Source organism: Bos indicus x Bos taurus, chromosome 18 (genome assembly GCF_003369695.1).
Source record: "Bos indicus x Bos taurus breed Angus x Brahman F1 hybrid chromosome 18, Bos_hybrid_MaternalHap_v2.0, whole genome shotgun sequence".
Lineage (NCBI taxonomy): Eukaryota > Metazoa > Chordata > Mammalia > Artiodactyla > Bovidae > Bos > Bos indicus x Bos taurus.
This window is the reverse complement of record NC_040093.1, coordinates 22,743,973-22,761,024: the sequence shown is the minus strand read 5'-3', so window position 1 is coordinate 22,761,024 and position 17,052 is coordinate 22,743,973. Positions and strand designations below refer to the sequence as shown.

At 47.7% G+C, this 17,052-nt stretch overlaps 1 protein-coding gene across 2 annotated transcripts in view; it reads right to left on the bottom strand.

Annotated features, from left to right (window-relative positions):
• ANKRD27 (ankyrin repeat domain 27) overlaps nucleotides 1-17,052 on the bottom strand; it is a 60,518-nt gene that overhangs the window by 10,838 nt on the left and 32,628 nt on the right. For both annotated transcript variants that reach the window (XM_027516019.1, XM_027516018.1), the window contains exons 14-22: nucleotides 15,925-16,052; nucleotides 15,341-15,423; nucleotides 14,323-14,438; nucleotides 13,117-13,209; nucleotides 11,147-11,344; nucleotides 9,248-9,307; nucleotides 9,046-9,165; nucleotides 7,888-7,932; nucleotides 5,334-5,456 (exon numbers count right to left, since the gene is read on the bottom strand). In XM_027516019.1, coding sequence (XP_027371820.1) covers nucleotides 5,334-5,456; nucleotides 7,888-7,932; nucleotides 9,046-9,165; nucleotides 9,248-9,307; nucleotides 11,147-11,344; nucleotides 13,117-13,209; nucleotides 14,323-14,438; nucleotides 15,341-15,423; nucleotides 15,925-16,052 — 966 coding nt within the window. The remainder of the gene's footprint in view (nucleotides 1-5,333; nucleotides 5,457-7,887; nucleotides 7,933-9,045; nucleotides 9,166-9,247; nucleotides 9,308-11,146; nucleotides 11,345-13,116; nucleotides 13,210-14,322; nucleotides 14,439-15,340; nucleotides 15,424-15,924; nucleotides 16,053-17,052) is intronic.

Sequence of the window (17,052 nt, the reverse complement as noted above, 5' to 3'; positions counted from 1 at the left end):
TTGTTCCATGTCCAGTTCTAACTGTTGCTTCCTGACCTGCATATAGGTTTCTCAAGAGGCAGGTCAGGTGGTCTGGTATTCCCGTCTCTTTCAGAATTTTCCACAGTTTATTGTGATCCACACAGTCAAGGGCTTTGGCATAGTCAATAAAGCAGAAATAGATGTTTTTCTGGAACTCTCTTGCTTTTTCAGTGATCCAGGGGATGTTGGCAATTTGAACCTCTGGTACCTCTGCCTTTTCTAAAACCAGCTTGAACATCTGGAAGTTCACGGTTCACATATTGCTGAAGCCTGGCTTGGAGAATTTTGAGCATTACTTTACTAGCGTGTGAGATGAGTGCAATTGTGCGGTAGTTTGAGCATTCTTTGGTAATGCCTTTCTTTGGGATTGGAATGAAAACTGACCTTTTCCAGTCCTGTGTAACATATCAATTATACTCATGGATAATTACCCAAGTAGACATATGTTTACACAAAGACCTGTACACACAAATGTTCTTGGTTGGTTTATTCACAAAGCCCAAAGCAGGAGACAACTAAATGCCCTGATCCCAGGTTGTTTCGAGTAATCAACAGTTTATTCTTTACCACTGAGCCTGATGCACTTCGTTTAGCCAGTTAATCTGTTGAAGGACATGTGGGTTGTCTCTGGTTTGGGGATATGGCAAATAAAGTTGCTGATGAACCTATTAGCAGAAATAAAGACACAGACGTAGAGAACAAAGGTATGGAACACCAAAGGGGGTAAGGCGAGGGATGAATTGGGAGATTGGGATTGACATATATGCAGTATTGATCCTATGTATAAAACCAATAACTAATGAGAAATGGCTGTACAGCACAGGGAACTTGACTCAGTGTTGACCTAAATGGGAAGGAAATGCAAAAGAGGGGGTATAGTATAGAGCGGATTCACTTTGTACAGCAGAAACTAACACAACATTGTAAAGCAACTATACTCCAATAAAAAAAATTTTTTTAAGTTGCTGTGTACATTTGTTTACAGGTTTTTGTGAGAACATGTTTCCATTCCACAAAGATCAGTTGCCCTTAGTGGATCTTCCATTCCACTAAGATCAATAAGGAAAGCAACTGCTGAATCATATTGCAATTACAGGGTAATTCTATGGTTAGTTTTATACGGAACAACACCACACACATTTTTCCAAAGTGGCTTTTACATTCCCAGCAGCAATAGATGAGTAACCAATTTCCCCGCATCCTCACCAACATTTGGTATTGTCACTTTTCACTAATTTTTATTTTAGCCGTTCTGGTAGGTGCGTAGCACTGTCTCATGGTGGTTATAGTTTGCATTTCCCTGAAGGGTGATGACCTTTAACATCCTTTCACATGCTTATTTGCCATCTTTAAATGTTCTTCGGTGAAATGGACGTTCATTTTCTATGCCCATTTTCTTACTGGTTTGTTTTTACTATTGAGTTTTGGAGGTTCTTTGTATAGTCTAGATTCTGGCCCTTTGTCAGATACATGGTTTGCAGACATTTTCTTTTAAGTCAGTAGTTTGCCTGTAGCTTCTTTGCATGGGTTTCCACAGGGCAAGTTTCTAAATGAGAAGTCCAACTATACCACAAAGCTACAGTCATCAAGACAGTATGGTACTAGCACAAAGACAGAAATACAGATCAGTGGAACAAAACAGAAAGCCCAGAGACAAATCCACACTCCTATGGACACCTTATCTTTGACAAAGGAGGCAAGAATATACAGTGGAGAAAAGATAATCTCTTTAACAAGTGGTACTGGGAAAACTGGTCAACCACTTGTAAAAGAATGAAACTAGAACACTTTCTAACACCATACACAAAAATAAACTCAAAATGGATTAAAGATCTAAACGTAAGACCAGTAACTATAAAATTCCTAAAGGAGAACATAGGCAAAACACTCTCCAACATAAATCACAGCAGGATCCTCTATGACCCACCTCCCAGAGCAATGGAAATAAAAGCAAAAATAAAGAAATGGGACCTAATTAAACTTTGCACAACGAAGGAAACTATAAGCAAAGTGAAAAGACAGCCTTAAGAATAGGAGAAAATAATAGCAAATGAAGCAACTGACAAAGAATTAATCTAAAAAATATACAAGCAGCTCTTGCAGCTCAATTCCAGAAAAATAAATGACCCAATCAAAAAATGGGCCAAAGAACTAAACAGACATTTCTCCAAAGAAGACACATAGATGGCTGACAAACACATGAAAAGATGCTCAACATCACTCTTTATCAGAGAAATGCAAATCAAAACCACAATGAGGTAACATCTCACACTGGTCAGAATGGCTGCTATTCAAAAGTCTACAAACAATAAATGCTGGAGAGGGTGTGGAGAAAAGGGAATCTTCTTCCACTGTTGGTGGGAATGCAAACTAGTACAGCTACTATGGAGAACAGTGTGGAGATTCTTTAAAAAACTGGAAATAGAACTGCCATGTGACCCAGCAATCCCATTGCTGGGCAATCACACGAAGGAAACCAGAACTGAAAGAGACATGTGTACCCCAATGTTCATTGCAGCACTGTTTACAATAGCTAAGACATGGAAGCAACCTAGATGTCCATTGGCAGACAAATGGATAAGAAAGCTTTGAATCAGTTCTAATGAGGTGGATGAAACTGGAGCCTATTATACAGAGTGAAGTAAGCCAGAAAGAAAAACGCCAATACAGTATACCAACGCATATATATGGAATTTAGAAAGATGGTAATGATGACCCTATATGCGAGACAGTAAAAGAGACATAGAAGAACAGTCTTCTGGACTCTGTGGGAGAAGGCGAGAGTGGGATGATTTGAGAGAACAGCATTGAAACATGTATAATATCATACGTGAAATAGATCGCCAGTCCAGGTTCGATGCATGAGACAGGGTGCTCAGGGCTGGTGCACTGGGATGACCCTGAGGGATGGGATGGGGAGGGAGGTAGGAGGGGGGTTCAGGATGGGGAGCACATGTACACCCATGGCTGATTCATGTCAACGTATGGCAAAAACCACTACAATATTGTAACTAGCCTCCAATTAAAATAAATTAATTAATTAAAAAAATAAATGAGAAGTCCAGTTTATCCATTGTGCTTTATGGATCATGCTGTGGGTGTCCAGTCTAAGAACTCTCTGCTTAAATGATGGATTCCAAAGATTTCCCCGTATTTTTTTTCTAAAAGTTTTATAATTTTACATTTTACAGTTAGGTCTGTGACCCACTTTGCATCAGTTTTTGTACAAGGTGTGAGTTTAGGTTGAGATTCTTTATTTTTTTTTCTGAACATGTCCGTTTGCTCCAGCCCCATCTGTTGAAAAGGCTGTCCTTTCCCCACCACCTTCCTGTTGGACCTCCACAGCCATGTCTGTGTGGGTCTGTTTCTGAGCGCTCTGATCTGTCTGATCTGTGTGTCTGTCCCTCCACCTGGGCCACACTGTTTTGATGAGTGTATCTACATAGTCAGCCTTAATATTGGGTAGAGTGATCCTAATTTATTCTTCTTTGCCAGGATTGTTGTTGAGTATTCTGGGACCTGCACCTTTCCGTATAAATTTTAAAATTAGCTTGTCTATGTCTACAAAAGCTTTGTTAGGATTTTGATAAGAATTGCATTAAAACTGTAGATCAATCTGGGGAGAAATAACTTCTTTCCTATGTCGAGGCTTCATGAGTCTGTTTATCTCTCTAAGTATTTAGGCATTCTTTGATTGATTTTTTTCATCAACATTTTGTGATTTCCAGCATGCAGAACCTATCCATGTCCTGTTAAATGTTTACCTAAGTAGTTCATTGTTTTTGAGCAGCTGTAAATGATTTTGAATATATAGTATGTACTCATGTGCTGTCTAACTCAAGGTCCCATGTTAAGAAAAGTAATTTGACTTTACAAAACAGATACAGAGCAAGATAATACTACCTTATTAAAAAAAGCTTCACCATGGGTGTCTCTAACCTAAGAGATGGCTGAGACTGTCACTCACATGAACCTTTGCAGCAGAGTGCATGCTGGGATGTGTGACTTTTGTTCTGTCCCCATGCTGCTGGATGTTCACAGTCCAAAAACCTGAAAACTGACCTCTCCTACGTGGGCTGCTTAAAAATCAAAAGGATTAAAAAAGGCAGATGCTGTTTCAAAGGATGTGATGTGAAGTAGCACCTCAGGCCCAGCCGATGACTGTATGGCTGGAGGCAATCACTGTATCTCTGCTGTTCTTCTTGCTGTTTACTTTGTTTTTTCCACCTCACAGTTCATTAATTGTAAAAAAAAAAAAAATGGAATTACACATCACAGTGTCTGCTGAATTTGTCAGATAAACTTATGTTCCTGCTCACTTAAAACCTACTACCTTTTTCTCCTTTGTAATTTCTCAAAAAGACACAAAAGTAAATTGCTTCATGCTGTGATTAAATTAACCCCTCACCCTCTTCCAGCCCAGTGGCGTGTTACAGCTTGCTCAGTGATAAAGAACAAAATGTTGATGACACGCAACGACCTGGAATTAGGCTGAATGAGCAGAGCTAGTCCCCGATGGGTGCATGCCGTATTGATGACATTTATATAACATTTTTGAAATGACAAAAACATTAGAGCTGAGGAACAGATAGTGGTGACTAGGGGCCAGGGATGGTGGGGTGGGGTGAGGAGGTGTGGTTATTAGAGGCAACATGAGTGATTTTCCTTGTGATGTGAACACTGATCTGTACCGTGACTGTGGTGGTGGATGCACAAACCTTCACATGTGTAAAAGAGACGGAACTAAACATATATACATGCACACAAGCACAAGTAACACCGGAGATCTAAGACGGATGGACTGTGTCCATGGCGATGCCCTGGGCAGGGTACGTACTGTGCTTCTGCAAGCTATTACCACTGCGGGAAATGGGGGGGGTGGTGAGGGGACAGGGGTCTCTCTGTGCTAGGAGGGGGGCCCTCCCACAGAGGGTGCACCAACATGAGCCAAGGCAGAGGGCAGCGGATGTCGCCTGCAGCCTCCCCAGGGGACTACGGCCACACGGACACAGCCCCTTGGTGTGTGTCTGTTCATAAGCTCCTGCCTTGTGACTCAGGGGCCCTGAGAACCGCTGAAACACTAAACCCTCGTGCGTGGCCCTGTGCCCTGACCTGCGCGTTCAGAAGGCAGGCAGCCCAAGCTGATCCTGCATGCGTGTCCACTTTCCCCTACCTTGAGCTGGGTCTCAAGGGACACCTACAGCCAGCCACTAGGCCTTAGCTGGCTGAGAAGGGGACGACTTTCCTAAAGGGAAAAAGAAGAACTGGCCGCCTACTCCCGCCCCCACCTTCCAACAGAAGAGACGCCAAACCTTTTGAGCTGGAGCACACTTGGGGCACTGGCACAAGGGGTGACAGAACTCAAGATCCACCGCCCCAACAGCATCTTCTGCTTCATCCAGGTCCTCCTCCGTCCACTCCAACAGGTAACGTACCTGGTGTCAGGCAGTGAGGAGAAATGCGGACTGAAAACCCATCCTCAGCTCCTGTACAAGCTATGGTGTCCTACATGCACACACACACACATACAGTGTCCTACACACACACCACACACACACCATATGCACACACATCCACACACACACATAAATGTTCCCAAATCAGGACCTACATCTCCACCACCACGAAAGTACCTTATGCATGATGGTGCTCTTTCTTGAGGACTCCAGGGTCTCCTGTGCTCAGGCCTTTCTAAATCCTTTTAGTGGTGACAGAGAGATGGAGCTACCATTTCTGCAGATTGCATTAGATTCTTCTCTTCTGTCTTAGAAAGGGGCAGCGTGGTGCTGCTTCAGGGTGACAGCTTTAAAGCCCTGGTCCTAGAGCATCTCGCGAGCACCTCCTCTTATGTTACGTCCTCTTATGTTATCTAATTGTCCTCCTTCGACAAGCAGTCTGTCTCATCTTATCAGGGAGCAGACTCACTCCAAGGGGCCAACAACTTGTTCAAGACCACATGATGAGGAAGTGGTGGCCAGAACCTAAACACAGGCTCTCTGACTTCACAAGCATCCCTTCCACCTTAATGCTGTAGCCCACAGGCGAAAGCACTGGAAAGACCCCTAACAGGTCAAATTTATGTTCCAGTAAAGGCTAGTTTCTGGGATATTAAATGTGAGAAAACGCAAATACATTTCCAGGCCTGGTTCTGAGCCCTGGGGAAGCCAGCAAATGCCTGCAAGGGGTGACAGAGGGCCCCAGGAAGATCCCATGCCCCTCCAAACACCCCCCCTCCAGGGCCCCTCCACACTGCTGACAGCAAATATTCCATCCAGGCCGAAGGCCTCACCTGACCCCGGGGCCTCACCTCCCAGGCTGGCTGGGACAGACTGGACTCAGGGCAATTCCTCTTGGCGGTGGTTAGAAGACATACGATGGGGGAAGGGGGCTGAGGGCGATGGCCTCGGGCTGTGGGATGGGGGCTGTGTCGTGTGTGGATGGGTTTGGGTGGTGACCACCGGGCACCGGGCAGCCTGCCTCTGCTCAGCTCCTCCATGAGTGGCCCCACCCCCTCGCCCACCCACAGGATGAAAGCAGATGTGTCATGACACTGAAGGGTCGGTCTCTTCTCTACACTCATAGGAGCCTGAGAAACTCCTCCTTGGCTTCCCTAAAGAACGCTGACTTCCCTGGGGCTGGTCTCGAGAGGGCAGCAGCCGGCACCAGCCAGATCCATACCCCAGATCCTCCCATGAGAGGAGCTGTGAGTCAGGCTGGGGGTTCACAGTGGGCTCTGGGCAGAGGCTAAGACACTGATAACTATGTTCAGACTCCATATACCCCCGGAGACTGTGCTAATCAAATCCCAGGAAATTCTGTCCACCACCCCAAACTCCATCATCCTTGAGAAGCACTCTTGAAACATGACTCTTAAAAGCGCTCTTGTAAACCCGATCCACTCAAGGCTCCAAATCTGGTAAGGGCTAATTTACTCCTTTTAAAGTGGAAGTCAGGGGACTTCCCTGGTGGTCCAGTGACTCAGATTCCTTCCTCCCAACTCAGGGGGCCTCGGTTTAATTCCTGGTCAGGAAACTAGATCCCACAGGCCACGACTAGAGATCCCGCATGCTGCATCTAAGACCCGTTGTAGCCAAATAAATTAAAAAAAAAAAAAAAAAATTTTTTTTTTTAAATTTTTAAAAAATAAAGTGGAAGACAGAACAAATTCCTTTCAGGAAGCCTCAGATAAGCCAGGGGGACTGCCCATGAGTGTCTCCAGTGATCTCATCACAGCTGTTCCCCGTCGCCTGACAGGAAGGGTTAGGACGCACACCTTAGCGCCGTCTCATCTGGACACTTGCTTGTTGTGGGTCCTTTCAGCTCCGAGCCTGGGACTCAGCCTCCTGACCAGGATGCCACACTGCCCACAGCTCCTTGCAGGGCCACACCAAGGCCCTCTGTGCTCTGTCCTCCCCTTCGCCACCCCTACCCATCCCCTACCCAGTCTGTTCACCTTGCTCCGGGCTAGTGGGATCCGGCCCTCTTGCCAGCATCGCCACCCTCCTGGAATATGAATGTCTAAAAGGCGGGGGCAGGCTTCCTCTGAGGCTTTATCCCACCTGCCTCGTTACTTGTTGGGGGGTACGTCCCATCCCATCACCATCACTCATGAAATGCACCCCTTCTGCGTGAACGTGAACAAAGACCCCCCACAGCTCCTAACTCACCTGGAGACCAAACACAGGCACAGCTGCTTCAGCTGAGAGCAAGCCGTTTGAAATTCACTTCTAGAAACTCACCATTTTTATGGAGGTTGTATGTGTTTGGAGATAGGATATAGGAACTCTGTCTGTACTTCCTGCTCAATTTTGCTATGAACCTAAATCTTTCTAAAAAATAAACTATTAATTAATAAACAAAACTCACCATTTCCAGGTCTCCATCAGCAACAGCTCTTAAAAGTTTTTCTACCTTAATAAAAGGAAAAAGAATGTAAGGGAAAAGATAAGAATATGGTAAGACTAGAAACAATACAAATCACATTCTGGGCATTCCCTAGTGGTCCAGTGAGTAGAACTCAGTGTTTGCACTGCTGGGGGCCTGGATTCAATCCCTGGTCTGGAAATTAAGCTCCCAGAAGCCTCATGGTCAAAAAGAATAAATAAAGGTGAAATTCAAATTCATGTTATTATTAGAAAAACAAACAAAAAAAAGAGCATTCTGAAGACCGAGTAGCTTTCCCGTCTCTTGATTTCATTCAGTATCTTTCAAACACACCCCCGAAGTTGTTCGCACAGGGCACCTTCCACATAAGGCCTATAAGATGACCTGCCACTTGTGTGGCACAGGGGGACACCAGCCACCTGCAGCCCAAGTGCTTCCTAAGAGGGCGACCACCCATCAGACCTGCATCTGTTCAGCTCTCGTTATCCACCAGCTAGGATACCATGAGGTTAAAGCTCATGGATCCACTCCCGGCCTGTGTTAGGCCCTGGAGCATGTCTCTAGGCTTTTCTTCGCTGTGGTTCTGCATTGAGCTAGGGGTGGAAGGGGTGGAGGGGCCCCGGGGTGGGGTCAGTGAGGGCTCCCCAACCACAGGGGAGGAACTGGGGCATATCCATGCCATGGTCTGCTCTGTGGGCTGACTCTGGACAAGCTCTAAGGTAAGTTAGACAGAAAAAAAAAAACAAAACAAACAGGGTATAAGTCAGCTTTTATAAAAAGTAGTGCGAGAGGACACGTAACTATCTCCATAAACTCAGCAGGAAGTCAGGAATGACACACCAAGTTAATAAGTGTGCTGACAGAGCGGGAGGGAAGGGCAGAGAAAGTGCTTTGTAAAATAATCTTAAAGCAGTGGACCTACAGGTGACTCTACCTGTAGGCTTCTTAGAATACTCCCCCTCCCATTACACACACCCACTCCCATACACACACACACAGACACTTAAGCACGTGTGTCCATGAAGGGCGAGGAGGAGGAGGCTGGGCTTCCCCCAAGGGCGCGGCATGGCCCGTCAGGCCGGGGCTCTAAGTGGCCCCTAGAACACAGGCCCCCTCCACCCTCCCGTCTGGGGGCCTCACCTCTCTGTAGTCCTTCTTGGGGTCGTCTTGCCTGGAGCTCAGCGACACGGAGGAGAAGCTGGAGGTGGAGGAGCCCTGGCTGATGGAGTCCATGGAGCACTGAGGGGCCTGCACAGACACCTACAGCCCGGCAAGAGAGGGGGTGAGGGCCAGACAGAGGCTGGTCGCAACAGGGCCGATGAGTGCAGCCCTGCCGTCTTACCTCTGAAGACTTCTGCCTCCTCTCAAAGGACAGATGGTGGGCTTCCATGATGGACAGAATCTAGGACGAAGGGGACGCAGATGAGTCCTGAGATGAGTCACCGAAGTCTCATCACCTGTATGGTGCTCCCCACCTCCTTGGGAGGGCACACAGCCCAGCCAGGCCCACAGCGGGCGGAAACCTACTCGGGTTCACACTAAGTCCAACAGGAGGATCCGGTCTCCCCATTAATGGGCTCGGGGAACAAGGGAACCCAGGCACAGAGGGGCCTCAGAGGCTGCCTGGTCCAGCCTGGGCTGGCTGTCCACAGGCCTAAAACATGGCCTTTCCACTGGCAGCCAGGGGCCTCAAGTCGGGGCAGCTCAGAGTCAGGCAGGACGGCCGTCTGCTTCTTCTGTCTGCAGATCTCCTTCTGGAAGGGCCTTTGGGAGAAGCTCGAGGACAGAGGTGCCCTCAGCCCCTCATGGGCATCTCCAGCCAAGGGTGGCCTCACCCAGTCCCCCAGTTCTGGCTGCTGCAAAGCTGAGACCCCGTGAGGGCATGGGCAGCTGAGCCTGCTCCCCTCCCCGGGGCCAGGAGCAGGGATTTAAACCTCTGAAAACTTGGCTCAGAAAACTCCAAAAACTAGGTCTTACATTGTGCCCTTATCACACACACAATAGACAAAGAGGGCACGGGAGTGGAAACATCTGGAGGTGATGCATCTGTTTACAGCACAGACTGTGGTGCTGGTCTCATGGGTATGGACTTATCTCCAAACCCATCACGTTGCATATGCTAAATGTGTACAGCTTTCTGTATGTCACGCATACCTCAATGAAACTGAAAGTGAAATTGCTCAGTCGTGTCCAACTCTTTGTGACCCTATGGACTATAGCCCACCAGACTCCTCCATCCATGGGATTTTCCAGGCAAGAACACTGGAGTGGGTTGCCATTTCCTTCTCCAGGGGATCTTCCCAACCCAGGGATTGAACTCAGGTCTCCCGCATTGCAGGCAGACTTATTACCATCTGAGGAGCTTTCTGTATGTCACTCATACCTCAATAAAGTGGTTTAAAAACAAAAACCGGTACTCCTAGAAGACAGGAAGGAACTAAAAGAACTCCCTAGATGAGGGCTGGGAATGATAAAACATCAAGAGGCAAAAGTAGGGCCTGTGCAGAGAGAGACATCTGGAGACCTGCATGGAAACAGAATCACCTGTGCGAGCCACCAGCCAGGCTGCTCTGGACATCAGGACCACGGATGGCCATGGCAGGTGGCCCTGTGCTCCCCCGGCTCGTTGGTCAAACGCTTCTCTGTGGGCATCCCTTCAACAGGGTTGCTGCCACAAGGCATACAGGCCTGGCCTCTGGAAGGACCCCCCCAATTCCCGACCCACTTGCAAGTGAGCACTGCATGACATGTGGCCCCAAACTACATGTAATCAGAAGTTACTGGCAAGAGAGGATAGTAGTTCATTAACAAATCATTTATGGAGGAAACTATACCCAATGACATTCAGAGCTGGCCGACTCAGAATAAGGTTTTAGGCGCTGAGGGTACAGGAACAGGGAACAGAGCTGATGCTGCTGTCTCCATGCCCCGCCCCTGCTCTCCCTGGCCGGACCCACCGCCCCATCTCCTCTCACTCTATCTGCTCACAAGCCAACAGCCCTCAGAGGCAAACTCTGCAGGAGCAGCTCTTGGTAGGACACTGAGAAAAACTCCTACTAAGATGGAAAATAATATGACTGCATGAACCTCATTAACAACCACGTGTGGTACGCAGCACAGCGGGTATGCACAAATGCTAGCCTTGGGGACCAATGCAGTTTGAACAGCACGGCAGAGACCTGACCTGCGGATGGTGCTATTTTTTTTAATCATACTGCTGCTCTGAGAGGAAAAACGCTACCTTTGAGTTTAACGCACACTTGAGGGGCGTTTCCTTCAGCCTGTTCTGGATCTCTGTGGACGCCCCGTTCTGCAACAAGGTCTCGATGATGCCCTGGTAACCCCAGCGGGCAGCGATGTGCAGGGGGGTGTCTCCCTTCTCGTTACCGATGTCCAGTCTGCAGGCCTGCACGTCAAAGTAGACCAGAGCCTTCACGCACTGCGAACAGAATGGGAGAGGCCCCCGTGAGCTCACAGGCCAGGCCCTGGCAGATCTGTGCACCCTGCAGCCTCAGCCCGTATCCCGACTCGATCTAGGTGCCATCTGCTAAGCAAACATGCAGTAATAGAATGTTACACCTCCAGGGTTCCAGGTAACCTGATCAGAACACATCATTTTTATTTTTTAAGAACCCAACTGCCAATCAACTGGAATGCCTGAATATAAATTGTCGCATATCATGTGTAGAAAGGAGTTCCCAGAGTAGGCCTGACCATCATCCCGTGAGAGGCCAACCTGCAAGTCTGGCCCTGGACTGGCCAAGTTCCTTGGGAGCTTGGATATGAGGACCGTTCTCACAGTGCCCTGACTGATAGATAAGATGCACTCACTGGGCCTAAACTGTTTGTCCAACAATGGTTTATGCTGAACACCTGCTGTTCTTCTGGGAGTATGGAATTTGAAAGATGCTAGGCAGATATGGTTCACACTACCAGCCTCCAAGCAAAATCTTGAGCACTTAGTCCCTAATGAGCTTCCGGTGGAGAACACTGTGCATGTGTTGTTACGCTGCCCGAGGAATAAGTGTGTCCTGAGTGACTCCATAGGGAGCAACTCTTGGAAGCCTGTACCTGGTTTCCTCCAGGCTTTATCCTTGGACCCTCCCCTTGGCTGGTTTTGCTCTGTGTCCTTCCACTACAACAGAGCTGTGAAGCAACTGGACGCTGAGTCCCGTGAGCCTTCCCAGTGAGTCACTGAACTGGGGAGTGGCCTCAGGGACCCTGACACAATACACACGACGTATTATTGTGTAATGATTACAGAATGGGCTAGATCTACATTGATTGACCTATAGGATGTCCACAATATAGTAAGTTAGGAAAATAAGCTGCATAAAAATATGTCAGGGGGACTTCCCTGGTGGTCCAGTGGTTAAGAGCCTGCCTTCCAATGCAGGGGATGCAGGTTCGATCCCTGATCAGAGAACTAAAATCCCACATTGTATGCATGTCTGTGCTTAGTTGCTCAGTCATGTCTGACTCTTTGCGACCCCATGGACTGTAGCCCACCAGGCTTCTCTCTCCATGGGATTTCCCAGGCAAGAATACTAGAGCGGATTGCCATTTCCTTCTCCAGGGGATCTTGCCGACCCAGGGATCAAATCCATATCTTCTATGTCTCCTGCACTCCAGGCAGATTCTTTGCTTGCTGAGCCATCCTACATGCCACCGTCGAACGGCAACAAAAGATCCCGTACATCACAAAGACCCAATGCAGCCAAATAAGAATAAATATATTTTTTAAACATGTGTACAGTATGATTTCATTTTCACTCCTCAACCACCTAGCCCTTTGTCTGTATAAATCTACCTATATTTCACCATGGAGAGAAGCAAGGGAGAGAGTGGTTAGGGGAAAAAAACAAATACACAGTTAAATATTAAGCGAAAATGGAAATGGTAAAATCCCTTGATATTACCACAAAAATATAAAATGTAAAGACTGAGTACAAACAAAGGCAAGAAGCAGATGGCAGCAGGGAGGATGCATAAGATTTCAGGAAAAGACAATGGGCAGTTACTTTTCATATTTCTGTTATTTCAATATAGCATCTGTAATATGCTTTTACATTTTTTAATTAAAAAAATAATACACCAAATGTTCCAATAATTGTCAACATAAAATACAACAGGCAACAAATGTGAAATCCACATTTCTCCTCCAGTGAGAAAGGGTAAGGCCCCTCCCCGGGGACAGCAAGGACCACTTACGTCCTCGTGGCCGTAGGTGCAGGCCAGGTGCAGAGGGGTGTTACCGTTGTTGTCTTGCACTTCGGCACTGGCTTTGTAGTGCATCAGCAGCAGCTTCCAAGGGAGAGGAGAGAGCAGTGAGTGCCAGTGAGCACGGCAGGGCAGGCTGGAGCCCTCGGGGAGCACGGCCTGGGGTCTTACAGGGGGTTGTTGCCCAGTCTCCATTTTCAACCTTATCTACTTACATTACAATTACAATTAGATCAGCCCTATAATGGAAACCAATCTGAAAAAGAATATATACTATAGGGATTTCCCTGGTGGTCCAGTGGTTAGGACAACACATTTCCGCTGAAAGGGGCCTGGGTTCAATCCCTGGTCAAGATCCTGCATGCCGTGGCCAGAAAATAAAGAAAAAGTTACAAAAAACAAAAGTACTTGGCCCTGGGCCTGGTGCTTAATAAGTCAGTGAAGGTCAGCTCCCCACAACCCCAGGGCGCTGAGACTTGTATGCATTGTCAGACATATACTGGCCTAAAAAAATTTAAATTAAAAAGGTAAAAAAAAGATTGTACACTGTAAATACACTACCTACACACACATACATATAACCGAATCACTTTGCTGTGCATCTGCAACTTATGCATGGTAAATCAACTATACTTCAACTACACAAAAACATTGAAAAAATTTGAAAAATGAAAGCAAAAAAAGTATCATACATCTTTCCTGCAAAAAAGTTTAGAGATCATTAAAAAGAAAAAAAAGAGTGGATATATGCATAACTGATTCACTTTGCTGAAACTAACACAACATTATAAATCAACTATACTCCAATAAAAACTTTTTAAAAAAGAAAAACAACCCCCATCAATCACTAGCAGGAACGGAGGCACTTTATGTACCGAACAACTTCATCTGAAATCGAAACATCAGTGACTGGCAAAACAATTTTGCTTTCCAGTTTCTGGACTGTCTTCTCACCATAGGTATTAAGTCTAAGGGAAAATCCATGTTGGGGCTCTATCTAAAATATTTCTAGTATCTGGGGGGGTGCCTGTCTTACCGTGGATTACCGTGACATTTCTAATCTACACCTAACAGCTTTGGCCCAGCAGACTCTGGGGGAGGCGCCAGAGACCCCAGGCTTGCCGTGACCTCACAGAGCCACGTGGAGCAGAGGAGAGGCCAGCCCTGCAAGGCCTCGAGCAGAGCCCAGCTGCTCACCGTCACGCTCTGATAGCCCTTCTGACACGCAAGGTGGAGCGGGGTGGAGCCGTGGTAGTCCGTGGCGTTTACCACCGCGCCCTTGGAAACCAGGAGGTCGATGAGGGACGCCTGCCCTGCAGAACAGAAGGGAAAAGGGTGGGCTTTCTGAAACCAGTGAGCGAAGCCACGGCTTTATTTCACCCTCTCATCTGCTGGCACGAGACATGCCAGGAGGTATCTTTCTGTGTGGGGGGAACCAGAGCTAACATCAAGTCACACGCTGCAGTCTCTGGACACCCTGGGGTGATGCTTCCCCTCTGGAGGGAGTTCGGCCCCACCCCCACCTAACACCCCTGCGGCAGCCACAGAAGGGAGGAGAAAAGAGCCTTAGATGCCCACAGAAGAGTCCAGGGTGCATCACTTCAAGGGTGGAATACCGTGCAACCATGAAAAAAAAAACTGACATGGAGAAATGTTCTTACATATCTCCTAGTGGAAAAAAGCACCCCACAGACCGTGTGAGCCCCACAATATCATATCTTTTATATACACACACACTCAAGCATGGTGACGTTTCAGTCATGGATCAAAACAATCTTTAGACGACTGCAGGATGCAAGAGTTTACAGATGTTGTGTTTTCTACCTTGAATGTGCACTTTTATTTGTGCACTTTAAAAGACAGACAACTAAATTCAGTATCCTATGATAAATCATGATGGAAAAGAATATAGAATAAAAAATAAAGATAGTAAAGTTATTTTTTTTAACAGGAATATAAGAACCTTAATTCAGTCTCATAGTTCAGATTCAAGCCTTTCCTGGCTGGACACCAGCCCAGAGCACTGTCAGGCATCCACACAGCCCGGACACATGCTCTTCCAGCCCAGGGACAGCACATGAAGGTCCCAGGGTGGGGGGCCTGTGATACAATCCCTGCCACCACCCCACACCGCCTCCCCCAGCATCCACGCTCTGCTGGGGCACCCTTGGCCCCCATCCCTTTGCCCTGAGAGCACAGAGGCTGGACCACATACCACAGAGGGCAGCCACATGGAGCGGTGTGTGACCCCTGTCGTCTCTGGAGAATGGAGTGACAACTGAGGGGTCATTCAGCCTCCTAAAAGGGAAAGAGGATACAGAGAAATAGACCAAGGTAAGGACATGCTGGGGCCCTGGGACCAGAAGACAGACCTCCGGTGTGATCCAAGTTGGGTCTCCTCTACAGCGACCCGGAGAGCATCAACCATGGCTTCCGCTGGGACCCTCCCCACACCCAGCCCTCCAGCCTTTGACACCCAGCCAAAGAGCCCGATAAAGATAAGAGGAGACCGAAAAGGTTGTGGGGAGGAGCTGACAGTCCTCCATCCAAAAACCCACTTTCCAAGGTAGGGGCAGGCCCTCTGCCCGCCTCCCCAGGTTAAGCAGCCCAGGAGGGTGCTAAATATTTTTATTTCATCTGATTCTCCAAAGAGGCGGAGGTTACCATCTCCAGTTTACAGCAGAAGCAGCAGAGTGCAGCAAGGATAAGTTTCTGATTCCAAATTGCACAGCAAACGAGGGGGAAAGTTCCACCCAGGCCCCGAGTCTCCCCCTTCCTGGTGCTGCGGGGCCCTCTTACCCAGAGACGAGTTTCTCACAGTCATCACAGAAACACAGAGGGTGACACATCTTTTGGACGGCATCTTTATCTTGGTCTTCCTGACTCAGAAGTCTCTCCACTTCCTTCTGGTTACCTGATGCAATGTGCTAAAGTGACATCAAAAACACTGTTGATACGACGGAACGATTCGTTCTCTAAACTGTGAATTTTTGAAGCATCCTTACAGAAACATATATCTATGTGTGTGTACTTAGTAGCTCACTTGTGCCTGACTCTTTGCGACCCCAGGGATTGTAGCCTGCCAGGCTCCTCTGTCCATGGGGATTCTCCAGGCAAGAATACTGGAGTGGGTTGCCACGCCCTCCTCCAGGGGACCTTCCCAACCCAGGGATTGAACCCAGATCTCCTGCACTGCAGACAGATTCTTTACCATCTGAGCCACCAGGGAAGCCCATCAATGTGTGGATGGATGAAATGACTTGTTCTCTGGGACTTGTTTCAAAATGATTTAGATGGATGGCGAAAGTGGGGCCAGGGGATAGAAATGAAACAAGATTAGGGAGATGGCTACATGGAGGTTCGTTCATCATACTACTCTCTTCTACTTTTGCAAATGTTAGGATTTTTCCATAACTAAAACAACGACAGTCTGACAAAAGTTCCAGAGCAACAGGCAAAGGGGGGACAATCCACCCTGAGGGTTGGCGCAGACTCTGACCCTTCTTTTAGATTACAATTGTCTTACAATCTAATAGAGCCTTGGCTTTCAAAAGAGCTGCAATTAGTAGGAGACCCCTGCCAACTGCAGGGCTCACCTCTGTGACTCCTGGATATGTTTCCTATGTGGAGTGAGACTTTCTGGGGCGCAGAGCTCATGGAACCCACTCTGGCTGGTGGCCTCCTGATGACTGCCTCCCAGGGCACCTCGCCAGCCTCCCCGTGGTAGATCAGATCCGAGGAGGGAGCCTCCTGCTCTGCCTGGGGGTCTAACCACCAGCAGGTGCTGTGTTCCCAGCCCAGCGCGGGCACACAGGTGTCTATCACACAGGTTGCTGGAGCTGAGAAGAGGCACTGATTCTAGCAGAGCTGCCAGTGAGGTGCCACTGAGCAGAGGGTGAAGAACAAGCTATGTTTCGCTGAATGGAG